The following is a 26,769-nucleotide window of genomic DNA, read 5'->3' on the forward strand; positions in this document are numbered from 1 at the left end:
ACTATTTTTTCCAGGAGTGTATTTAACTCCGCAACTGGGGTACCAATCGATCTGAAATCAGTGCTACTCCGCGATGTCGAAACGCCAAACAGCATAAAAAAGTCCATTATCGAAAAATACAACTTTGAATAGTACATCGTGTATAGCTCGTCGAGATGACTCGATTGCCGCATCGCCGACCATCAACGGACTAAAAATGACTGCATCACGGACATTATGCGAGTGCCGGGGTACTATGGTCATGTGTGCGATCCACCAACCCTGACCTCCGCAGTGCTCGATTACAGGCACGTGTCGCCATCACCACCCTATGCAGTGGAGACTCGCCAAAATCGGCACAAACATTGCACACCCCCCCATTGTCTGTGTCAGCAACCTACTGCCCACCTCACAGCACAACAAGGCTGGGAATTTCACTGCACGTTAAATCTGCGGTCCACCAACATCAGTTCCATAGTGGTGAGCCAGATTGCAGGCATGCTGTGTGGTGCATGTGAAGGACATCTTGATAGACCTCTTAGGAGGAGACCATTGTGTGTCCATATTGCTGTTCATATTTTGCGGGAGAGGCCTTTAATCAAAACGTGGCATTGAATCCAGCATCCAGCTTAAATACATTTTATTTATTTTAAAATGTGGGTCACGGTAAGGAATACATTTTAATGCTTATTGTAATATTTCTCAATTGTTCTCCACATAACATGTAGTTTGCGAGCGTTTTGTGCATTTGTGAGAATTTTGGATGATATGAAAAATGCTCTGATAACTACCAAATTGCTGATTGTACAATTGGGATGTAATTGGCAAAATAAAATGCAGTGTTCAAATAAAATAAATTGCATTGCTGAAGGTTATCGTTGGTAATGCATGTAAACAAATACATAAACGCTGTAATTAAGCAACGTGAACATTTGTGACCTGGAACAAGCAGACTTTTCAAGCAATATCAGCAATATTGTGTATTCCAGCTAGGTTTGCAGTCAAGATGACCGAAGGATTTAATATCAAACCACCTATGGATCAAAATACTGGCAAAGGGTACCAGTCTTGCGAGTAGCCTTAAAAGTAAGCAAATTGCACAATTAGCAGATTTACACGTGTTATGAAAATAGTAAATTGTAGCTTAAAAAATGCAACGTAATATAATTTTTTCAAAGAAATACTAAAATAATAATATGGCAAATCTGCGAATGTTTTCAAATGCACTTCCAATTGGTGATATGTCCGATATATATTATGCAAACAAACTTCTGGGATTTTATTGCCCAGAAACACGAGGCAACTATTATATTGCACAGTTAGAAGGAAGAATACGGTCAGGAGAGCCGGACGGCGTTTTTTGTTCGGGTTCTCCAGTTTCATCCCACTTGTATAAACACGCTCATCATGAATTGGCTGAAAATGTCTCAAAATGTAAAAAGTAAACCAATGCAGGAACCCCCACCCCCCTAAAGAGAGTCCTACGACTCAGTGTGGCTGTCCTGGAAATATAAATAAAAAATGTGGTTGCCTGTTACAAAACACCTTCAACGTTCCTAAATTTCGTCAGATCCCAGAATTGTAGCCCAGTGTATGAGCTATGATACTCCTGCCCATTCTGTGTGTGTGTATATACATGGGTAGTGCGACCAGTGGTGCACTGGTCAGTAGCCAGCAGACCTGAGTTTGATTCCCAGCCATGGCTAACGTTGCTGAGTGATATCTGCTATCATTCTGCTCCCCCACCAAACCCTTCCCCTTACCCAAACTGACCAAGCGTGGTGAATTATGGTCAAAAGATCCACATTGCCAACACTGACATGGTTTTCAGAAGGCCATCATCCAGCAGTTGATTTACACAGGGTACTTAAACACTCATGCTTACACACACACACTAGTGGAGGGTACGACTTTTTGAGAAATGTTGTAAAAAGTGATGATAGTCTCAAGTGAGCAGGAGACGAGTCTAAGAGACCACTTTGTTGCTGTAAAAATTTCCAAGCGCGGTTCATTTCATACAACCGTCGGTGCACTGGGAAATGGGAACATCACCGTACACTCAAACAGAGTACCGTGTTTGTGCTTTTAGCATCCTTCAAAACCACGTATATGCCCACACGACATTGGGGAAAAGTGGTTCAAACCTGGTCAGGGGCTGACTCAGCACATCATCCATTCCTGCGTGAAAAAATCGGTGTTCTGTAGATATACTGACCTTTCTCTAGCATAGGAATAAGAAATTTTCACTGGCAAGGAAGTAGAATGAGAACTATCGGAATACTTATTTTGGGCATGGGGGACACTTTGTATTCGTGTATATATATACACACTCGGAGAAAATAATGGTGTATGATGCAATTGTTCCATGCACTTGTAAATGTGAAGACCTGGTACAAGCCAGTGCACGAGATATGGAGGGCTGGAGCCTTTCGAGAGAGGGGAAAAAACGACCTCTCTGCAGGCTTCTCAAAAAAACAATTAATCTGTCAGGTTTCTTATTGAGGTGCTGCCATGAATGCTCTCATTTAGCCGATGGCATGGGGAGTGGGGGGGGGTTAACAACAACAAAAAACTACTTCGTGAAATATCGCTCTGTCGGATATAAACGAATCCTGGTGTCTTGTGTTTACAACCTGCGAGAGCATTTGCCCGCTCATGGTAGGGCAGCCCGCTGGTTTTAAAACGCTTCATATTTACACCTTTGTTCTGTGCGCAAGGCAATAAGCCAGTTGGGGGTGGGGGTGTCAGAAGCAGTGGTTGGGTGTCTGCTGGAGAAGAAATTGGCTGCGGTGTGTTTTTGTCAGCTGCTGTTCGAGTGGCTGCTGCCTGCGTGCCTCGAGTACGGGGAGAAGCAGTGCAGGGCCGTGGTGAAGACCTCCTGCATGCACGTGACGGCCTCCCTCCTCTCACTCTACTCGTGCCTGCTGGAGGACCTCAAGTGAGTTTGGACACTGCACGTTAATCGTCACAGTCGACATGTGCACTCGCGTGCGAAAGACAAAGATCCCCCGTGTAGCCTGTAACAGACCGTTGGGGCAAGTGCTCTTAGCGAGCACCTACGAAGGCCGGCACGGCACACGAGGAGGTGGGTGTCCAGGAACCGCACCCGGGGTTTCCACCTCACTGCATTCACGATCCTCTGTGGTATAATTCTTTGTCTTCCTTCTCGCCTCTCGTCTTGCCCTGCTCCCCTTCCCCGTACCCTCTGCTTCAGCAATCAAGCAACCGAGACCCCTGTTCAAAACCCCCAGTCAACCTCTGCTGCTACTGCTTCCGACTGGAACTCCCTTCACCTGATTGCCTTCACTGCTGGAGCCTTAACCCTCTTCGAGCCCAAGCTTAAGACTCTCCTCTTGCCTACAGCCAATGTCTGCATCTCAGCACCCTGTGTCGTCATTCTGGCCTATGTAATGTGCTCTAGACGTTTTTATCTCTCTGTCTTGTGCACTCGTACCACTCGCCGCCGCACCTCACTAGAAATTACCTCGTTTTTTTTTAAATATGATGACGCACGTGTCTTACTCTTTGCGCAGTGTCTTAGATGTGGTGGCATTTAGATGTTTGAAAAAAATATATATGCAAACTGTATTTCTGTTGCATTGTAAAGTATACGTGGTATTGAATTAAACGTGTTTTTTTTGCAACCACTCTTGGTATACACGTGAGAATTTATTTACCGTGAACGTGCCTTGATGTTTAATAGGCTAATTAATTAACACGTTAATCGATGCCTCAGTCGAGGTGATTGGGTGGCTGATGAATGTGTACCTTGTTGACCTAGACACACCCCAAGTGGGTGCTCACCTGGTGAACTAAAGTCCACCAATCAGTCGACGTTAGCACTAAGCCAGCAGCTTGGGAGAACTTAGATTCAAATGTGAGCAGTTGGCGAGCTCTCAAGGACAGCAAAGCCGAGTAAAAACGTGTTTTTTACTCCCTTGAGGGTTGCAATGTATACCTGGTGACTGGCGTGCGGACTATCATCATTTGCAGAGGATGAAGGAGCACTGTGCAGTTTTGGTTACAGGGAGCTTACAAAAGGGACTTGTTCATGTAAAGCAACTCATGAGTCCACGTCCAGGTCTAGTGGCCAAAGCACAGCCGAGGTGGAGGGGTGGGGGAGGCTGAACGGACCTCTGCTGAATATCACCGAGGATCACGACGTTCACAATGTGGTCCACTACGCTCTGGCCCGGTTTTCCCACAAGCCACCGGGCCAACTTGAGTTGCCGATGGCTGCATCTTGCATGGGCGGTGTGGATCTGGTTCAGGGTGCGTGATCACTTCAGTTCAATGATAACTTGTTCTTTGCTGGCATCTTCCAGGACCATTTCCCGACATTAAGCAAAGTTCAGCTGAGTAAAGCAGTTGAAATGAGGATGTGTCTTCACCCCGTGGCAAGACCACATTAGCACAATTGAGATATCATATGATTGATTAAACGGTGTACGCATATTTTTTTTTCAATTCGTTGAATAAACATTTTATCCATGGCAATGCCATTGGTCTGCATACAGGCGGTTCCCCCGCGAGGAGCTGTTTCATCAGCAGAGATTGTAGCCAAACACGGGAACACGATGGCTTATCTTGAACAGAGAATGATGGGTTATTTCCACATGTGTAGGGAAAGGGGGCCGTAATGACAGGCTTAATATCCTCTCCGAGGACAGCGGAGTTTTTTTTATTGATGCTGTAATTTTAATGCATCTCGGCAGGGCGAAGGTGAAATGATTGAACTTGGAATCCTCGGTTTCGGCTTCAGAAAGTGTGCACCTTTAAACAACCAAGAGTTCACAGTTCTGACGCTCACCAGGGCAGCCCTGTGTGCATGCTAATGAGACACACTGCAGGGAACAAAACCCCTTTATTTCTCTTTGTAGCACGGAGGGAATATGTTGGATACACCCCTTGAATTGGTGCCTGAGAAAGCCAATGTCACAATTTCGGTTTTGTTTCGATAAGACTGCAAGTAATGTTTTTGTGTGGGTTATTAACATGCACAGGGGATCTTTGTTTTTGCTGATCCCCCATTCAGCGATTTCTATCCCATTGGGTGCGTAGTTAAATGTTGAAATGTAGGAAATTGCAAAGGTTTACACTGTGTTCGACCCTGAAGATTAGGTGACATTTTCAAAATTGTATATTTTTCTACTCTGCGGTTCACCAAATGCAATGGTGAGGACAACGTGTGGTTCCAGCCCATTGGATCCGTGGTTAAGTTTGCGTTGGCCATGCACTTGGAGATGTACCCCATACACACAGATCTGCCTGTCAATTTTTAGGAATCAGACGTTTGAAAATAGATGATTAAGCAATTTTATAATACTGTACGTAAGCAATCTGATTTATAATCTTCGAGCGCCTTCACTCGAGGCGCTTGACATCGCTTACACAACGATGACAGAATGGAACGATGTAGTTGCCAGGGGCAGTCCTACAGCGAATGATTGACAGTGATAGTGGGGTACTTGACGATCACGAAAATGTAGGGGTGGAGGGGCGAGGGGAGGGAAGAGAATGGGCGATGGAGAAAAGGTGATCGTATGTACAATTTTATAATTGTTTTAAAGGCACTATATCAATCTATAAAATATTATAATTACCATTTTAGACTTGATTTGAAGCTTTCGTGACTGCAGGAATCACCCTTTGGTTCTTTTGGCAAAGTCACGTAGAAAGAAAATAAATTAAATAATAGAATACGACGTTTCGATTGCAATACAAGCAATCGTCATCAGGTAGAAAACACACCTAGTGAACTTAGAAATGTACAGTAATGCAATACAGCACAGAGTCAGATAACATAAGTCAACACCCTACCTGGTTGATTACGTTCTTCCAAAGATTGCTAAATTTGAGAGAGAGACAAAACACAGACATGGAGACACACAGACAGACACACAAGCAGAGAGAGACTACATAGAGACACACAACGTAATCAACCAGGTAAGGTGCTGACTGTTGTGTTAGCCGACTCTCTCTGTTGTATTGCATTGTATTTCAAAGTTCTCTAGGTTGTTTGTGTTGCAATCGATACGTCGTATTCTACAATTTTAGCTTCAACAAGTCCAGATGTGTTATGGAAGCGAAATATGCGAGTTTGTGTTTTTTTACAAATGGAAGGATTGAGATGTAAACTTCAAATTTAAGAGCTCCACGTGCTTCTGACCTCACGTCGCTCTGATCTCATTGGCCCTGAGCTGAGCTACTCTAAACTGAGTCACGTGTTCGCCCACGCATGTCCAGGGGAGGGAAGGGGCAGGCCCCGTGCCTGGAGGTCGTGTTGCCTTGATAACAGCTGCCTTGGCGGCAGCAATGTGATTGCCCGAAAACTTGATTGATCCAGCCAGTCAATCGATCACAACGTGTTACAGATAGCTGCTCATTCTAAACGACACATTGAGTGGGCGTGAGAGTCTCGCCCAGATGCGTGGATCTCACATCTGTCAAAAAGAGCTTCATAGCTCATCGGACTCCTCCAGTAGAAATAAATAAAAATGCAATGCTTGAGCGTTGGCAACCCTCTAAACGTGTGTGTCTTTTTTGATGGGGAGCGGTCGTGTAGCAATTAGTGTGCTACACCACGGACCCACCAACCCGAGTTCAATTCCTGCTCACCAGAGGCGTAGCTAGGGGGGGGGGCAGGGGGTACATATGTCCCCGGGCGCCAAGGTAAAGGGGCGCCAAAATGAGGCTTACAACGTTACATTATAACTTATTGCGGCGGGCACGGCATCCTGAAACTACTGCACAAATCTACACCTCAACCTAAAAGTTTATATATCCCGCCACACACAGCCTACATGTCATGTAATTACATTTTGGTATGCGCGCCTATTAAGAACTTACATGGAAGAACGTCCCAAACAACAGACAGGCGCAGTCTTTCAGCCTTAGTCACTGGCCTGTTTTTTGGTGGCGGAAACTACGACGGCCTGAAACACGCTGGAGTGCACGATCAGAATCTTTTAAAGCTATCTATGAAGGACTGGATTAACTAGTAGGGCTGCTAGACAAATTATCGGAGGACGTAACTATGACGCCTGAAACCAGAAGTGATGCAGAACAGTTACAGGCATGCGTATTAAATTTGAACTTCATAGTTTTATTACATTTCTGGAATATGATTCTTGGAAAAATGTATCGTGTTCAGAAGCGCTTACAGGATCCTACTATGAATTTCAAGGAAGCAGCAACTGATCTTGAATCTTTGGAGCATGAATTTGTCAAGCTTCGTGATGATTTGAGCCAAGTTGCTGTAGAAAACGTCAAAACAAGATGCACAGCCTGGGGGATCGATGTGGACAGAAGAATTAGGCGACGTCAGAAGATGCCAGGAGAACTGGCAAGAGATGCAGGACTTTCATCAGTAGAAGAAATTGTGCGCGTTATGAAGAGCGTATTTTATCGACTTCGACAGGTGATGTCTTAACGGTTTTTACGACTAAAAGACCTGAACACAAAATTTGGATTTCTGCTGGACGTCAAAACTCTTCTATCCGACAGATGTCGATGCAATTCGTCGAAATTGCACAGATTTTGGAAATTTCTATGACACCGACATCAATGGCCACGAACTTTTCACAGAAATTGGAGATTGCAAAATGCTGCTCAGTAACCAGAATGAAGTTCTACCAGAAACTCCTTTGGATCTTCTTGGTTTTATTGTGTTTTATGGAGACGACATTTCCGAATTTGCGAATTTCACTGCAAATTTTATTAACAATAGCAGTTTCAATTGCAAGCTGTGAGCGGTCGTTCAGCAAATTGAAACTTATTTTGTCGTATTTGCAGCTTCAATGGGACAAGATCGTCTCAGCGATCATGCTCTTCTTAGCGTTGAAAGAGAAACATTGGAAAAAAACAGATTTTAATTAAGTGATTGACCAGTTTGCGACAGTGAAATCAAGAAAAAATATTTTTTGTAAACTATGTCAACCAGTCTACGACAGTGACTGAGTGAGCCATGTAATATAATTTCTATAAATGTGCTTCTTTAAATACAATGTTTCATAAAAATGTAAATTGTTATTCCTTGTTCGATGTAATAGGAAAATGTGATTAAACGGGGGGGGGGGGGGCGCCAATTTTATAGTTCGTCCCCGGGCGCAAAATATCCTAGCTACGCCTCTGCTGCTCACCACCGATTAGTGGCGTTTATTTGAACCCTTCCTGGGCCTTCCCTACATCGATTCAGCCTTAAACGAGTACCTGGTGGGTGTGTAAACATCGCTACTGGGGAGACAAACGTAGCCGGGTTTGGTGCTAGCCAATCCTGCTTGTGTGTCGTGCCGGCCTTCATAGGAGCTGCTCTCTAAAAACACTTACCCCAACAGTCTGTTAAGGCTACACGGGGGATCTTTGTCTGTGTTGTTGGGGTGCTTTACTACAACGCTTCTTGGGAGTGCCAAAATGGCAAGAGCAAATGTCAGGCTGCACCTCTTACAAATCTAATTATGAGCATTAATAGCTGTTTGGAAAGCACAATTTAACATTTCAAGATTGCCCTTTACAAAGAGGGGGAGTCATCAGCCTTGGGATTGAAAACATTTGATCCCGCACCGCAGTCACGTGTCACGTGCACGATGTGAGCCCATGGATGACAGCTATTAGACTGGTATCCCTCGATCTACGAAACATTCGGTTTACGAAATTTCACGTCAACACACATTCACACATTTTCGATTAACAAAATCGATTTTCCGCGTTACCGAAATTTCACACGGCACGCGCCGTGAGATTATCAAACAAGAAGCATCTGGGACGCTGCGACAGCGTCACGGTATCCCCACAGTAACGCCTGCACATTGCCTTTCTTACATCCCAATGTGCAGATCTTTTGGCGAGTTCCCTGGAAAGGTGAATTATTTTCGTTTTGAATTCATTATCATTCGATTGTTTTAAGACGTGTTCTTTATTATTACTTTTGTATTGGGGAAAAGTGATGTCGGTGTATATTTTTAGGTTAGGAATTAAGAGTTGGAATGGCTGTCCGAAACACATCCCGAATTTGTTTTTCATTAAATTAATAGCTAATCCGATTTCTATTTACGAACTTTCATTTTACTCGTGTTTTTTTTGAAGAACGCATTCCTTTCGTAAATACCTGTATTATAATACAATTATAAATGTCATCACAGGCTGCATGTTTAAACGTGATTGGTTCTCATGAGATGCCACTCTAGCTCTTCCATCAGTCCACTGCAGGATGAGGGCCTCCCCACACCCGCGCTGGTAATGAGGGCTATTTGTCTATACTTCACCAATGTTGCTCAGGGTGGGTTTGTGAAGGTGGGGGGTGGGGGGCGTAGATGTGGGAGTACTGTACAATTTAGACGAACAGCACAACAATGTACTTAGAGGCCGTCCATAAATGACGTCACGCGATTTTGGACGATTTTTGACACCCCCCCCCCCTTCGTCACACAACCGTCACAAAAAGTCAGACCCCCCCCCCTCAAATATGACGCCACAAAGCTCTGCCCCCCCCCCCCAAAAAAAAAAACATGCTTCAAATCGCTTTAAACTATTGTCATTGTAGTGCGTATTAAATGTGGCGCTGCACTCTGATGTTGTAGGAGAAAACATTTATTAAAATGTCTATATTTATTTAAAGTTGCCGCATTTTGATGTGACGTCACATGTCTCAAACCCCCCCCCCCCTCGTCACACATCGTCACAAATGTCTGGCCACCCCCCCCCACTAGGTGCGTGACGTCATTTATGGACGGCCCCTTAGTTGCACTGCCATCTACTACCCAGAACGTAGCCTCACAAGCCCCTAGAGAGGTGTTCGTCATTGCAGGGCCTGCGGGCTACTGGCAGCCTCTTGTGGTCTTTAGTGCGGCGCTTGACGCAGCCCATCATGCCGTCAAACCCAGTGAGTTCAAATTTGTGGCGGTCCCAGAGATCGCAAACGGGTTTTGACTCCTTACCCGTACCCGTACCCGGCCGCACCAGGGTCGCAATCGGGTACCCGTCCCCGTATCCTACCCGATACCCGGCTACCCGTACCCGGCCGGGTATCGGGTAGGGTACGGGTACCTGATTGCGACCTCTGTGATGAAGCCATGAAGCCATGTTGCAGGCGCGGATGGGTTGATTCTAGGAACTTGAATTGTGAGAAGAGACAAGACGTTGGGAAATGAGTGACAAACGGTGACTCACCAGTGACTCACGGCCTACCCGTACCTGGTCGCACCAGGGTCGCAAACGGGTACCCGGTTGCGACCTCTGGGCGGTCCTCACACTGATGTCTTGTCGGTGAAAGTGCCCCCTCCCCCCTCCTCTGAAAATTAGTAAAGGACACTGCCCTAGGACAACCTGTGCACACTGGGCACCCATCCATGCACGACACAGGCTGTTTGGCTTCCGAGATCCGGTGAGATTGGGCGCATTCTGTGTGATTTCGTAATAAGCAAAAAAAACAGAAGTTTACGTAAAATAGAGTCAATTGTGAATGGTCATGACTCACGTAGCCACAGTATAACACAGCCTACTAAGAATTATCTAAGTTGTGAGAGACCTTCCCTGAACTACTGGCTGCCCTGTTCTAAGATTTGTATCAGCTCATTTGAGTCAAATGTCCACGTGGCTTGAACAGAATTGGCTACTTCTCTTGTTTGCCTGTTGCTTTATTGTACACTCTCTCCAGCTCACTTGACCAGAATTATGTAAACATACAAATTTTGCAGCAGCGTACGCAAGGATGAAATACTGCACCGAGGTCGATAAAACATCGAGAATGAGAGAGGATTTCCATATGGCGAGGCAATGTCCGTATATATATTTTGCCCACACCCACCTTCGGGTTGAACCGCGGATATCACTGGCATTACAAGACCAATAACCCCGACATGGGCATTAATCCCCCGAGCAAGAGAGCTGGCCCAAAAACAGCTTTCTAATTACGAATTTTGAAACGATGCTCCTACTGGGAGACGTGCTGGTATAGCGGCACTGGCAGAAGGGCGGCAATCGATACGCCGGTGACAGAATGACAAACTTTCCACATGTTATTCCTCCATGAGTTGTACATCACTGCACTCGTCTGGCAGCTGAACGGTAAATGCGAGATCCATCCGTTGGATATTTCACCATGTTTGTCGTAAGTGACCCAAATAACTGCCCCCCCGTGATAACAAACCCCCAATATAAATGTCTAACAGCATGTAAAGGTATTTTTTTATGTAAAATATTCAGAATGGTTCTTGATGGAAAAATGAAAATCCACGTTGAATTGTATATTGCTGGTTAGCTCAAAAAAGAATGCCAGTGCCAGTTCAAGGTATGCTGAGTTGCAGGCAGCCATCCTGCATCCACCCCTTGGTGCCCTTCTGCTCATGAGTTGTGTAGGCAGATTTTAGTCTAAGAGTGTTGTTCATTTGTTAACCTGTTTATTTGTCCATCCATTCTTCCCTCATCTCTGCGATTGACCACCATCAACCCACCGACTGCTACTCTAAACCCCTTTCCTCACAGCAATGCCCGAGTGTTGAATTCAGTTTGTGGCAATCCCCGCAAACACGCTTGGCAGAGATTAATTCATGAAAACTGATTCACCTTCATCAAGGAAACAAAACAAAAAAAGACACTCTTTCGGTATTTTATAGAATCTTAGGCCGGTCCGGGTTCCACATCAGGCTGGCCACAGCGGTGGTCGAGCCCCGGGGTGAGCGATGCCGATAACGGTCACGTTTTGTTGGTTTGGCATAGACAGGCAGGGGGGGACAAAGGGAGAGTCAGTTGAGGGGCACTGAACCATTGGGCAGCTGCAATGAATGTTCGCGGGCAAAGTCAATCGACTGCTGGACGAAGACCTCACCAATCCACCGCCAATCTCCCGTGATATTTGAATCCACGTGGAGTCTACGCACCAGCTGTTTTTACCGCTCGTATCTCCTCAGTGGACTACCAAATCGTCACTCGTTATGTTCGCGTAGGTTTGGGTCGATGGTTATATTGATATTCGTATTGATCTAGAGAGGACTAAGAAAGTTGAGAGTTCAAATAGACAAAATAATTAGTGCCACTTCATGGAGTTTCAACTGTGGTGATGCTTATGGCTATACTGGCTCCTGTTACGGGACTAACATTTTTTTACCACTGGCTCAGGATCTCCTAATGGAGATGAGCACAACCCCATTGCTTGTCTGATAAGTGAAATACTTTGATGTGGATGTTATTAGTAATTACTTGCTGCGCACCCATTACATCTATGGGGATATAGCAACTGCACATTCTCTCTCCTTGCACCGATGCCCTCACCCCATACTCCTGCCTCATTGTCACAATGTAGTTTGGGGAAGTTGTTGGTTACATTGCTGTAAAGTGTGCAGACCATTTGAAGTTTTTAAAGAATTAGCATTATTGACTTCTACCAGGCACACACGATGAACTCCAATAGCCCTTGCTTATTTTGTTTATCTTTTGGCTTTTGTCCTCCTCTGGTTTTATCCAAACTTGGCTGGTGATGACTCATCTCCAGACCATGAGCTTAGAACATATATCACTGCTCATTCACTAAATCTGGTGAGATTTATCTCTCCAACGCAGGGCTATTATTAGAACAGGTGGCATGTTTTTGGAAATGTGTCAACGCAGCCTATTTTGTATGTGGGGTCATTGACGTTGGTACCACTGTTTTAGGACGTCTCCAGTGATTGCAAGTTTCGTCGAGTCCCCTTTGTATGGAATGCTTATTTGAGCAGTCACACCGACTAAACATGTGAATATGCATCACACCATAGGAAGAAACAAAACATAAATCCCAACGTGACTCCATGCCCTCTCAAGCGTTGAGTGATGCTCATCTATATTGGCAGTCCTGAGCCAGTGGTGGATATTAAGTTATTGATCCAGCACTCACCGAATCACTCTGGTTATTCGCTCTGTTTTTTATTTTTTTTTACCAAGTAAGGCTCACTGAGCTATGTAGCACTTTTCAGAAGTGACCTGGCCACAATTTATAGCAGCCAAATACTCTAAACGCATGTTGATTCCAAATGTGGAGGGAAAAACTGGAGGAGCCGGTGAAAAAATCCACGTGACCACCGGGAGAACACGCAAACTCCAAATATACAGGCATCAGGGTCGGGATCGAACCCACGACCTCCTGCATACGAGGCGAGGGAGTTCACATCTCGCCAACACTCGCCGGCAGTCAGTCGCCTCCTTGTCACTGCTTTATTGCTACTGGGTAGCACATTCACCGTTTGTTGTTGCCGCCCTAATTATCACTGCGGGTGTCATAACCATGATGAAACTACGCGCCATTTTGCTTCATTGACAGTGGACGTTAAAGATCCCGTGATGCATTTTGCAAACCTAGGCCATTGTATGCTGGCGTCAGGGTCCAAGTTTGTCAAGTTCGAAAATTTTCTGAATATTTCCCAATTGGGACTATACATACCAATTATTATTTCGTACGTATGATGTGGATACAGAGCAACAACTACAATTTCACTTTCAGGTGGTCAAGCCAGATCACCACATCAGAGCAGCAGAGTGTATGGCAACCATCACCCCCTACTGGTATACAAATGCCCCAGGTCACTCTTTCAGATGAAACTATTATGGTTTTTTCATGAGTTCTCATCTGGTTAAACAAAGTGAACTTGAAACTTCCATGGTTACTGTTGCCGTGAGCGTCACTCGTTGATTTCTCCAGCCATGTAACCAGACGGTCTCATCTCACCCGTTCAACCATCACACTCCAGGCCACAAGAAGCTTTGCTTTTTTCCTTGTGTTGCTCCATTTTGGAATTCCCCCCTCCCCTCCCCTCTCCACCACTGCCTTCCCCCTTCTATCCTTAGTTATTTTTACATGTTCATACAATTTTTCCCAATTTGAGAAATGCATAAACTCTTTGCTGATGTATATTCAACACGTTCCTTCGGAGTGGGCAGGTAGGAACTTGGACAGCGCATTCGTGCACGACAGACAAATATGCACGACAGACAGACAAACAATCCCTGGTGGGCAGTGTGGAACCTGCTGTTCCTACCTGTAATACTGCTAAATGTGTGCGGGCCATGTGGCATATTGGGCCATTGGACCAGTGCTGTTCCAATTGTGATAACAACAAAACAATTTCTCATCACACAACCTAGTCCCTCGAGATGCAACGAGCATCGCACCACACCATTTTGAGGGTGTGAATCCTTAGACTTACAGATAATCACCACAGAGAATCAGAATCTTTATTTATCCTGGAGAAATCCGATGAGCTGCGAAGCTCTCTTTCACAAATGTCCAGTCGGGGTGGGTCAGAAAGTGACAAAAACACGATAGGAGCACAAAGTATAGGAAAGGTAAGCAAACCACTAAAATAAAATAAATAAATTAGTCAGCATTTAAGTACAAATTGCATATACAGAGGCAGTCGCATGGACGTTGTCCCGCTTTGATGTGCTCGGACACCTGTATCGGCGGTCACACAGGCTCCAGGATGGGGAGTCCAGGACAGGCGAAGAGGAGGAGGAGGAAGAAGAAGAAGAGGATGAATTGGAGGAGCAGGGAGGTGCGATGAAGGGAAGCCGGATGCCGGTGGGGCGGAGGGGAACTGCGGTGGCGGCGGCAGCTCGTCTCGCCGAGCAGCGCACCGCCCTCCTCACCGCCCACTTCCTCTTCGCCGTGGTGTGGGCCGTCGGCGGAGTCCTGGACCGGCCCTCCAAGGAGAGGTGCGACGCCGGCTGCGGTGCGCCGGTGGCTCCGCAATTAGTGGCAGCCCCTTCTTCGCTTGCATGCTCTCACGCCTCTGCTGGCGGAAGAGCCTCCACTAAGAGGGAGCTTGAGAAATCACCTCTCGGCGGACATTTGGTCTAAATCTTGATTTGAAGCTTTCGTGACTGCAGGGATCCATACTCTTTGGTTCTTTCGGTAAAGTCATGTAGGTAGAAATAATAATAATAGATCACGACGTTTCGATCGCAACACAAGCGATCGTCTTTTTTTTCACCTGAAGACGATTGCTTGTGTTGCGATCGAAACGTCGTGATCTATTATTTTATCTACCTACGTGACTTTACCGAAGGAACCAAAGAGTATTTGGTCTAAACTTACACTCTGGCCAGACCTCTTGGAAGAGGTGGGAATACCCACACTTTACCGCACTGCACACCGCCTGCTGATCGATGAACTGCGGCGTGTCCATTTATACTGGATCGAAGTGGGAGGATTTCAGAAACGTACCCATTGTTTCAACTGCTGAAACGAGAGATGAAACAGGTGAGACCTCTGGATTGCAAGTTCGGTGTGCCAATCGTTGTACCACAGCAGGATGCCAGTGTTATTAATATCAACCACCTGGTACCATAACAGGTCGCGTTAGTGAGTGCACTATGCTACGATCCTATCGACCTGAATGTTTTACCCAGCCATCATCTAACATCACTGGCTGGTGGGTGATATCTTAACTTGTCCTGGGCCTTCCCTGGGTCGATGTGGCCTTAAATCGGTACCTGGTGAAGTGTGTAAACATCCACAATGGGGAGACAGAAGGTTCTGGCTCTACCCCCTCCTCATGGTTTGATCCCGACCCTGACACCTGTAAATTTGGAGTTTGCATGATCTCTCTCCCCCTGTGGTCCGGTGGTTTTTGCAACAGGTCCTCTGGTTTTTCCCTCCATATTTAGAAACATGCGCGTAGAGTATATGGCTGCTATACAATTCCATGTGATAAGTCACTTCATTGGGCTATCATTTGTGGCCAGGTTGCTTCTGATAAAGAGCTATATAGCTCAGTGGGCCTTACCTGGTAACATTCAAATAAAAATATTTCGTCGTTTTAGTTTAGTAATGCACCATGCACCTTTAGGGCAATGCTATCCGTGAGTACCTATTGGCCAGCACTACGTGTGGGTGTTTTGTCCTCCCGTTTCTTTACACACTGTCCCAGACATTTTTTTAAAGGCTAAGTTGACCTAGAGGTAATCCAGTACAGGTTCAGACACCATTTGCCACCGAGTAGCGCTGGGAATCAAACCCAGGTCACCAGGTTTGTAGCACAGCCCACTCTGCACTGCGCCACCATACAAAGACAAAGATCCCCCCTACAGCCTTAGCAGACTATTGGGCGAGTGCTGTTTGCAAGCAGCAAATGCACGCGCACACGCAGACACATGTGCACGCGTACAAAAATAGAATTTTGTTAAATAAATAAAATTGACAAAATTCACCTTGTGGTTTGGCAGATTGAAGCATAATTCCAGGAAATAATCATATACACAAAAACTGTTGAGATATTTTCTTGGCAGTACTTTACACCGTTTTTACATATAAATAGTTTAGCATGTTTTTATTTTATTTTTTCAGGAGTTTATATTTTTACAGCTGTCTCGGTCTCGTTATTCAGTAGCTTGTCCGTGACTGTATGGGTTCCAGAGATAGCCCAGACTTTTGACGCTATATTAAACCAAATTGCTTTGTAATGTTTGTAAAGGGAATATAATAGTTGGTGTGCATGCATCAGACACCCTTTAACTGGAATAGCAACGAATGAAAACTGCTTTGCCCTTGAATTTTTTTTTCCCCTTACAATGACAAAGTCCAAACTATTGCTGTGTTTAATTAAATATGGGGTTGTCTATGGCCTCAGAGGAAGCCACTTCAGAAGTTAGTGAATGGATATTATTAATGGCTTGAAACCTTCTCTTTCTCTTTTGTATAAGTCATGATGAGAATTTATCATCGTAATACACATATCAAGTATGTAAAAAAAAGTTACAGAAACATTTTGTGGATCGCTATCGTGTTGAGGCAAGGAATACTGCATTTCCAAAAAGTTATTTCCATCCTGTTTATTTTAATGTTGTGGCGTTCATGTGTGTGTGTATGTGTGGTGCTGTGGGGAGCGGTGGTGTCGCGGTTAGCACGCTTCGCTATGAACCCGGGAATCCTTGTTTGATTCCCGCTCATGGCCAACACCAGTGACAATTATCTGGATCGGTCCTGGGCCTCCCCTATGTCAATTCAGCCTCAAATGAGTACCTGGTGTAGTGTGTAAACATATGGAGACAAAGGCGGCCGAGCGTGATGCTGGCCACCCCCATCCTTGTGTGCCGTGCCGGCCTTCATAGGTGCTACTCGCTAACAGCACTTGCCCCAACAGTCTCTTTAGGCTATACGTGGGATCTTTCTCTTTGTTGTATATATGTGGAGATGCTCACTAACAGCACTTGCCCCAACAGTCTGCTAAGGCTATATGGGGCATCATTGTCTTTATATATGCGGCGGTGTTATTTGTGCGCGCAGTGTGGTGTGCACATGGGTTCAGTGTTCTGTGATTTTGCGAGTGGTGGTGTATGCGGTATTGTGTCAATTAGCGTCTACGTCTGTGGTGTTGTGTGTGAGCACAGCACTGTGTATGCATTTTTGTGTGTGTTTTGGCTTATGTGTGTGCATAATTGTGCGTGCAGTGGCGCATTGTTTTGTGTGTATTTATGTGCGGTGCTGTGTATTAACATTCATGTAGTATTGTATGTGTTGATTAGTGTTTTTGTTTGTGCGTGTAGCAGTTAGCGTGCTGCGCTACGAACCCGGCGACCTGAGTTCGATTCCTGCTCACAGCCTACACCAGTGATGATTATTTGAAACTGTCATGGGCCTCTCCTAGGTCGACTCAGCCTCAAATGAGTACCTGGTGCGATGTGTAAACATCGCAACTGGGGGAGAACAAAGGCGGCCGGGTGTGGTGCTGGCCACCCACCGCATCATGCTCCGTGATGGCCTTCATAGGTGCTCGCCAACAGCACTTGCCCCAGCAGTTTGTTGAAGGCTCCAGGGGACATATGTGTCACGTGGTGTTGTTGTGGTTCACCTTCCCTGCTATCCATACGTCTGCGATTCATGTCCTTAGCGTGAACAATTTTAATGGCAATATAGTGCCTGAACCTGGCTTGGTCCTCCCCGCGGACAACTCACCCTCAACTAATTATCTTGTGAGAATAGACAAAACACATACTCTTCTAATAGACATGGGACCAATCAGTTTCAAAGACAATGCATATATTATCAGAGTATGTTTTTTTGCATTCTGACTACGAGTGTTGTGGTTAATGCAGACATGATTTCTTGTAAAAGGTTTCAGTTTGGTGTTTTAACATCTCAACACCTGTTTTGTTGCCAGAAAAAAAGTGGAAAACCTATTCTCATATTTTGGTACTGGCAAAGAAGGTCCCATGATAATTCACTTGTGTGCGTGTGTTACGTCAGCGTCAGAAATATGGAAACAAAGGTAGGCAGGCACGGTCCTATCCACATCACCGCCTTGTGTGCTCGTTAACAGCAATTGCTTCAGCGATCCGTGTGGGTGAACGGGATATATTTGTCTCTCTATGAGGGCATGAATGTCCTTGTGCTGGGTGCAGCGGTTATATGGTTGTTAGCGGCCACCTGTGATTTATTACAACGCAGTAATTATGAGACACCGTGTTTAATTCTTGGCTTCACACGTAACTAATCGTTGGTTTCTGTAAATGTAGACATTTCTCATGTGCAAGCGCAACTTAAAATGCACACCTAGCGCACTGAGGCAATTGAATTTCAAAGCGAGGGCAGCTTAGCGAAGCGCTCACCTGACCTATTCACATTTTCATTATCGCTGATATAATAGAGTGTGCGTGTGTAATTATCATCATCAGCCATGAAATATTAACGGTAGGGTTGAAGGTATGCCCACACCAGTGCCGTTCGTCATGCTGTATTTATGTATGTGGGACTTCGTTCGCCATCGTACATAGCCAACCGTGCTAATCGGAGGTGTTCTTGCGGTGCCATGGTTCTTGTCGCCGCTATACACGGGCAGATCTCATCTCTCCACCTCCACAGTCGTCGTCCTCCCAGTGTGTCTCCTACTTTGGCTGCCATTCCATCTTCAGTCTCGTCCATAGGCTATTATCCCATCTAGCCATACGTGTATCACACAAAGCGCTTACCACAAATGAACCACATTACCTTGCTGATCTCGTCAAGGAGCATAAACCATCACGCGAACTCTGGTCATCCTCGCAGCAGCGGCTTTTGTCTAGCCATAGAACAAAGAAAGTCACCGCATCGCGCACTTTCAGATGTGCTTCTGTGGGTGTCTGGAACTCTCTTGCTTCCGATATTAAGAAGCCACTGGAGCTATGTACTTTTAAATCCATATTGAAATCTTAATTTCTTTAGAAAAGTTTTTTGTGTTTAGTTTTTTTGTCCTTCCCCCCCGCTGCACCTCTGATTAGCACAGTTGGCTACGTATTGCATTTGTTCTCTGATCAACGCGTTCTTCTTTCTGTCTCGATGCAATTTACAGCACTCATCTATCCGTGACTGTATTCTTAAAATTTGTGTTACATTTTCTCCGTGATTGTTAATGGTTCTGGTCCATATGTTAAAGCAGGCAATATGTACCGATCGAAAACTCTTTCGGCACAATGAGCATATGTCCCACACTAACACAGCCACCTCGCTCGCCGAGCTCGACGTTGCTGCTCTGCGATCTCCCATTGACATGCCAATCTCTCACATTAACATAGCCACTTCCGCGCCCTCGTCGTGGAGGCTGCTCTCCAATCTCTACATTAACATGCTAATTTCTACCATTAACATCACTAGCTCCGCTCACTTCTTTCATGACCCTTGGGCTACACCCATTTTAAACTTTTAAAACAGTCTGCCTCAGCAGCTGTCCCCCTCTTTTTTCTTCCTGATGATGAACACTTGTGTTGCGATCGAAACGTCGTAGTTTTTGTTATTTTTTGTTATTTTCTTTGAACCTATCTACGTGACTTTACAGAAAGACCCAAAGAACACAATGAGCATGTTGATGTTTATCATGAAGTACTTTTTCTAAGAGCACTCCAACCTCTTCTCGGTCACCACTTATTTGTAATGAAGGTTTTTGGTTTAGATCGCGTAAATATAAATGTGTCGTTAAACCCGCCACAATCTGACACGGCCAATTAGTAAGGTTATCACGTAAACAAAACATGCCAATTCGTTACTAGTACAGTACACCGATGTGTTGGAGAGTAACCCCACAACATTTACAATTCGAGTACGAAGTTTCACCAGTAATTACAACCAACATCATCAGGATAGAGCCAGAGATTTTCAAATTAGTGATCACCACTTAGTTAAAAAAAATGTATCCATATCCACAACAAGTAAATTTTCCTGGGCATTCGTAAGTTTTCACGGCCGATGCCATCCTATGATTCATAATTTAGTTTCTGTCGAGTCAGCTTGTCGTGCAGGCACCACGTCAGTTTCCGGAACGAGAACCCCTCGACCACTCGACAAAGCCGAACAAATCAAGTTGTCACTTAACTAATGTGCTAGTTGAATTTTCTTTTGATTAGCAAATCGGAGGAATGTTGAAAAGCATGCTGAAATTTGACAATTTTACACGGCGTTTTTGCTTGAAGTTACAGACAAAATCATCGGCACGTTTTCCCACGTGACAACTTTGATTTGTTTTGCCTTTTCTGGTGATGCAGAGCTATTGACAGTACACCTACATGATCTAACCCAAGCGGAAATAATTATGAATAATCCATATTCCCCCATATTTTCCAGTCGTGTCCTTCCAACAATGAATTTACTTGTATTTAGCAAAATGTGATATATCACTGTTTGGTCAATTTATATATTTGAGCCCAACTTTGCAGGCTTCTCTGTTAAGTAAATCGACCGTTTCCTGTAGTTCATCACCATTGGTCGTTTTATTATCATTAGGAAAATGTGAAACAGACAGTACTTTTCCATTTATGTTCATTGCCTTAATTCTCAAATCTAATTTTCTGTAGACGTAATAAGTCAGGCTCTCCCCAGGCTACTCTGAACTGTGTATCCATTGTACTTGTAATTTAAATGTTGCGTGGTATATTGTCATGGGTGCAGGAGATTGGTGGCAAAATCGCTCCAAAGGTTGTAATCAGTCCGGCAATCAGCACCGTGTGGGTGACAAACAAAAGTAGCTACGCTTGATTTCAGTGTTATTAAATATTATAAGCGGTACATTATACACAACATACAACAAATTAAACAATGAAAATACTGGACTATATACATCAACCCATGCAGAGTCTTCGACATTGGAGTGATAAATATGGTACAGTAAACACAGTGACATTTTAAAAGTAGGATATTTTTTTTGTCTATTTGTATGTTTATTTTGGCCAATTTCACAGAGTAAACACATTTAAAACACAAAGAATATATAACACCGATAAACATCATGTCATGCAAGAATTTGCAAAAGTCAGCTATTTTAAATATCGATGATAAGTTATTTTCCGCCGTTTTTTTTTAAATCCGGTGCTCTCTCCCCCCCGAATAACCGATGATCTTCTGTAGTTGTATTTATAAGCATGTTTAGATTGCATTAATTAATCCAATGATACATGTATTTTAAAATCCATTCGAGTTAAAATTGAAAAATGAAAACACAGGAGCAACGAACAAGGAGCTCATTCTGATATCAGAAGCAACCAACCACAACTGCTGGGTCCAATCCTGGGACCCACCTGGGATTGAACCAAACAGATTGTTTGGTGATGTTGCTGCTGTTGCATTGGTTCATAGGCACAGTTAACGAGCTACTTTTAGAATGTGTTGAGTTAAAAAAAATGAAATCAGCTTTTCAAGAATGGTAAGCTTCAGATCTCAACATAAACAATGCAAGATGTAGTGTTGAACTTATTTTGTCTAGCTCTGTTCTGCAGACATATACACACACACATATGATAACGTGTTTAAGTTACATGTCGTCAATCACTCTTTGCAGGGCATGACGTACCACCTGTATTGAGATGAGATGTTTATTTTGGCTGTTGTGGTATCTTCCATGGCATATCCCCGATATTGCCATGATGATATCAATGCCATAGATTGGTCTGCACCGAGCCAATGCTTCTGAGGTCTGGGGTTTGAATATTCAGTCACCCACGACCAAATACCCAGTTCTTATGTGTCAGTCACAGCGCTTAGTTGGGCAATTTCTGTCATGCAGAGTTTATCAAAGGCTCAGTTTGGTTGGATATAACCAAGGATGAATGAAATTATATTCTTAGGTTTTTTTCGGTAAAGTCACGTAGGTAAAACATTAAAATTAATAAAAGTAAAATAAAAATCACGACGTTTCGGAGGCAACACAAGCTTCCATCTTCAGGTGGAACCGTCACAGCCACGACAGCTGTATCAAGTAAATTAATAAAAGTAAAATAAAAATCACGACGTTTCGGAGGCAACACAAGCTTCCGTCTTCAGGTGGAACCGTCACAGCCACGACAGCTGTATCAAGTAAATAAGCTCATTTACTTGATACAGCTGTCGTGGCTTTGACGGTTCCACCTGAAGACGGAAGCTTGTGTTGCCTCCGAAACGTCGTGAGCTTATTTACTTGATACAGCTGTCGTGGCTGTGACGGTTCCACTTGAAGACGGAAGCTTGTTTTGCCTCCGAAACGTCGTGATTTTTACTTTACTTTTATTAATTTTAATGTTTTACCTACGTGACTTTACCGAAATAACCTAAGAATATGAATCCTTGCAGTCACGAAAGCTTCAAATCTAGAATGAATGAAATTGATAATTAGCTATGCACCACCTTTGACCTGTGGCCAAGACAAAAAACTTACTGCATGCAATGTACAAAATTACCGGGTGGTGGAGGGCAAAGTTTATGAATGATTATAGTAATAATAATTTCAACTTGAAAATACATCTTCTGCACGGAGGCGCAAGGAACCACAGACAAGTGGGAAGGCAGCCACACGAACCTGTGCCAGCAATTGGCCAAACTCCACTTGCCCCAACAATCTGTCAATGCTACGAACCATGTGACCCGACTTTGATTTCCTCTCACAGCCAAAATCAGTGACGAATATCTACACCAGTCCTGTGCCCTCCACTAGGTCGACTCAGCTTCAAATGAGTACCTGTAAGCCAAGGCCATAATTATAATATATATTGGGGGGGACACATCCCCCCCAATATTCAAATATGCTCAAAATATCTCCCCCAATATATTGCTACAAACAATATATATATAAAAAAAAAATTTGCTATGCTATATAAATAAAAACAACAATTTGTTAAACCTTGGCCACAATATCTGGACTTGTCTTCATATAACAATGCATAGATTTATGTTTATATGATTGTGGTTATGGTTGTACTTTATTAATCCCTAATCTCAGCCATTACATACAATGAAACAAGAAAAGGTAAAAAATAAAAAAAACAGAGCAATGTAATACAATACACGATTAGACATTATTGAAAAAATAATAAAAAGTCCATCCCATGTGTTAGTGAAATGTTTTTAATTTTTTAGGCAGGAAATTAGTTTGCAAAGTTAGATTTTTTTTTCATGGGGGGGGGGGGGACACACACCCCCTATACCCCCTGAAAGATTTGCCCCCCCTATTGTAGACTCCATGGCGACGGCCTTGCTGTAAGCATCAGCGTTGGTGCAGTGCATAGGTGCTGGTCACCCAGCGACAAGTGTGCCGTGCCCGCTAACTTCAACTGCCCCAATGCTCTTTTAAAGGCTACATATATACGTGGGCTCGTCCTTGTGCATGTGCAGGGCATGCACTGAGCATACTTATACCCCTGCACACCTTCGCTCGTGCATATTCACACTGTAGAGTGTGGTGCGGTCCAATTGGATTCAGTGTGATTGCTTATCAGCGGAAGGACTGATTTTGGAAATTGACTTTCCCAAAGCTGCACGCGAGCCTCCCATATATATGCTCGCCGATTTCATTTGTGATTTCTAGCAGGAGCGAATGGGCGAGCGCATTTTATTCAGCGCTGGACATTGACGTTATCGGCCTTACGCTCCAACGTGCCAGACCAGCAGCGCGAGCTTCTAATGGCGCATCCGTCCACGGAGGGGGGATTGGGTTCTACCATCATTACCTCACGTCTTCTGTACATCAGTAGGCACAGTCCAGGTATAAAGGCGATGTGCTGTGAAGGAAACATTAAACTATATTGATGTTGCGGCTGGAGAGATTGTGTTTAACTACAACATAAGATAAATACTGTACTTTACATCCAGTGTTGACAGGCATGATTATACCATATGCAGGAGATACAATGAGCTCAATAACGTATTTCCTCGCTCTATAATTGCCCTATAGCAATAATCCGATAAAACATCAGTCTGACGGCCGGCACACATTTGAAACCAGTGGGGTTTGAGAGCACGACGATGATGGGTGATGTTTTCATATTTGTGTATGGTTGGGTGGCCACACATTAGGGGCCGCACTGAAGGTCACCAGGGCCTGCTAGTGGCCCACGGGCCTTGCAATGAAGAACACCGTCTTATAGATTAGACCCTGCCATGGGCATATGCAATGGTCATGAACCAATCAGGGATGCCGATGCACACGAGCACTGCCTCTTGGCTTGGTGAAGCAGGGATCTCCCAAAAAAATCTCTCGGCCGGAGGATCCTTTTTCAAAGGCATCTGACCTCGAATATTTGGCCAGTTACATCCCGAGTAGATTTATTTGCATGTAGAGAAAAATGGAGTGCCTGGAGATGTCCCACAAATGAGGAGGTAATGGAAAGAGAGGTTATTAAATCCCTACTGAGACTCGCTGAATTCTATACATGTTAGCTTGTTTGCACTGAACAGGCCGCACAGTTTTCGTTGACTGTGATGTGATAATAAACTCAAACTAAGCTATTTTTATTTTACCAGATAAGGCCCACTGAGCTACAGAGGTGTTTTCCAGAAGCGACCTGGCCACAAATAATCGCTAAACAATGTAGCTTACACTCTTTGGGTCTTTCGGTAAAGTCACGTAGATAAAAACAAAATCACGACGTTTCCATCGCAACACAAGCAATCGTCTTCAGCCTGGATTGGGAGTGTCGCCACCACACCTGGCCACTGCTTATTCACGCGTGGCAGTCGCAGCCATGTGCGTCGCAACAGTTTTGGCTGTAGCTGAATTAAAGGTCCTAAAACGAACGCCATGACCAGAGGTCGATAGCGGCTGAAAGTCTGCGTTACGCGTTGCACTCCATCCATTTTAGCCCAGCCTCCGCGAGTCATTATGATTAATTATAGCGATTTAAGGCATCGTTGGGATGAAGTGTTTTTTTACAAAGTAATACTCTGCGTAAAGCAAAGTTTTCCTTGAATGAGCATGCACAGTTTAGTTGAAAATAAACACGCATACTTCGAAACCCTTGTGAGTAATCACACAGATGTAAGAACGATCGTTAATGCGGTAAATATTAAGTTTAAGCATTTTTAAGCAGTTGCCTATGCCCTTGTGTATGTAATTGTCGATCTTCTTTCGTCTCACTTTTGAGCGTGAAAGCTACGCGCCCCACGGAGCCGCGTCGTTCACTCACACCACAGTGCACCCTCTCTCTCTCTGTTGCCTCTTTGGCGATTGCTTTGTGTGTTCAAGTAAAAATCCTTTCTTGACTGGCCCAGGACAGCATTGCGATGGTCACGTGCACTGCATTAGTAACAGGAGGGGAGACGCTTGCACCGGGATTAGTCCACGGATGCAAGCGCAATCTCATGACCGCCGCGCTGCATCTGCCATGGCACGGCTGAGCGGCAGTGCCGTTGCGAGACGCTGACCTCCCCGGATTTTCTGGGCACCGCGGTGGCGAGATGTGAACTCCCCACGCCTGGTATACAGGAGATCGTGTGTTCAGTGCCCACCCTGATGCCTGTGTATTCGGAGTTTGCATGTTTTCCCCGTGGTGACGTGGATTTTTCTCCGGGTCCTCCGGTTATTCCCTCCCGATTTAGAATAATTCGTTTAGACTATTTGGCTGCGAAAATTTTGCACACGATAAGCCACTTAGTTGAGCTGTCATATGTGGCCAAGTCGCTTCTGAAAAAGAGCTGTATATGTCGGTGGGCCTTACCTGGTAGAATAAAATAGTAAAAAAAATAGTTAAATACCGTGGCTGGTGTATTAATTTGTAAACATCACGGGGGATGTTTAAAAAACAGATCACGTTGTGTTTTTTTTTAAAAGAGTGCCGCGATACAAATATGTCGAATTGCTTCATTTGGAAATGCCACTCACTGACATCACCCGCAGGCTGGTGCTGCATCGCCTTGCACCGCCACACAGGGCAGACGAATTCCTCTAATCAACTTATTGACCCAGCTCTCGAGATGCACGTGAGTCATAAGATCCAAGCCACATTCCCGTGTGACATCACTAGATCAGAGGCTACAAAGCAACCGTGTTCATAACCGAGATGCCTAATGCTATGCCATGCGGATCACACGCGCAGCGCATTTTTCCGCAGACTCCCTCGTTCCTTAACGATGGTTTACATAGAACGTCTCTGCTGGGCGACTCTATCCGGTTAAAGCCAGCTGGCGACTTCACGATTCATTCGGCGGCGCTGTTGGCTTCCTATTCACGTGTGTTATCTACACGCATTTGTCTCAAAGCATTCACGGTTTCACTCCGACTTACCTCTCAGCCCCTACTGCACGTAATGTCCATTACTCTCTGGATGCTGCATATATAACATGCACTATGTAACATGTATATCTTATGTTAATGCCCACTTATTCTTATCTCATCCCATGAATTTTAACAAATTATCAGAAGTGGTGTGGTGCAGAGATTTACGTATTTACAAAGAGGAAGTAGCGAACATGAAAAGATGTCAATTGTGTCGGGAGCATTAGAACCTAAGCACTGGTAGGCAACTCTCTTAATGTTGTATACGTATTTATGTACACGTTAATTGATAATAACAGGGTTAATAGTGTTGTCACATGAGATCATGATACATTAT

General features: G+C 44.5%; 1 protein-coding gene across 10 annotated transcripts in view; it reads left to right on the top strand.

Moving 5' to 3' along the window:
• The window catches only part of LOC144934736 (dynein axonemal heavy chain 3-like), an 864,594-nt gene that overhangs the window by 633,803 nt on the left and 204,022 nt on the right, over positions 1-26,769 (top strand). For all 10 annotated transcript variants that reach the window (XM_078860821.1, XM_078860816.1, XM_078860817.1 and 7 more), the window contains 2 exons: positions 2,784-2,917; positions 14,422-14,661. In XM_078860821.1, the coding sequence (XP_078716947.1) occupies positions 2,784-2,917; positions 14,422-14,661 (374 nt within the window). The remainder of the gene's footprint in view (positions 1-2,783; positions 2,918-14,421; positions 14,662-26,769) is intronic.

Source organism: Lampetra fluviatilis, chromosome 11 (assembly GCF_964198595.1).
Source record: "Lampetra fluviatilis chromosome 11, kcLamFluv1.1, whole genome shotgun sequence".
NCBI classification, from domain to species: Eukaryota; Metazoa; Chordata; class Hyperoartia; order Petromyzontiformes; family Petromyzontidae; genus Lampetra; species Lampetra fluviatilis.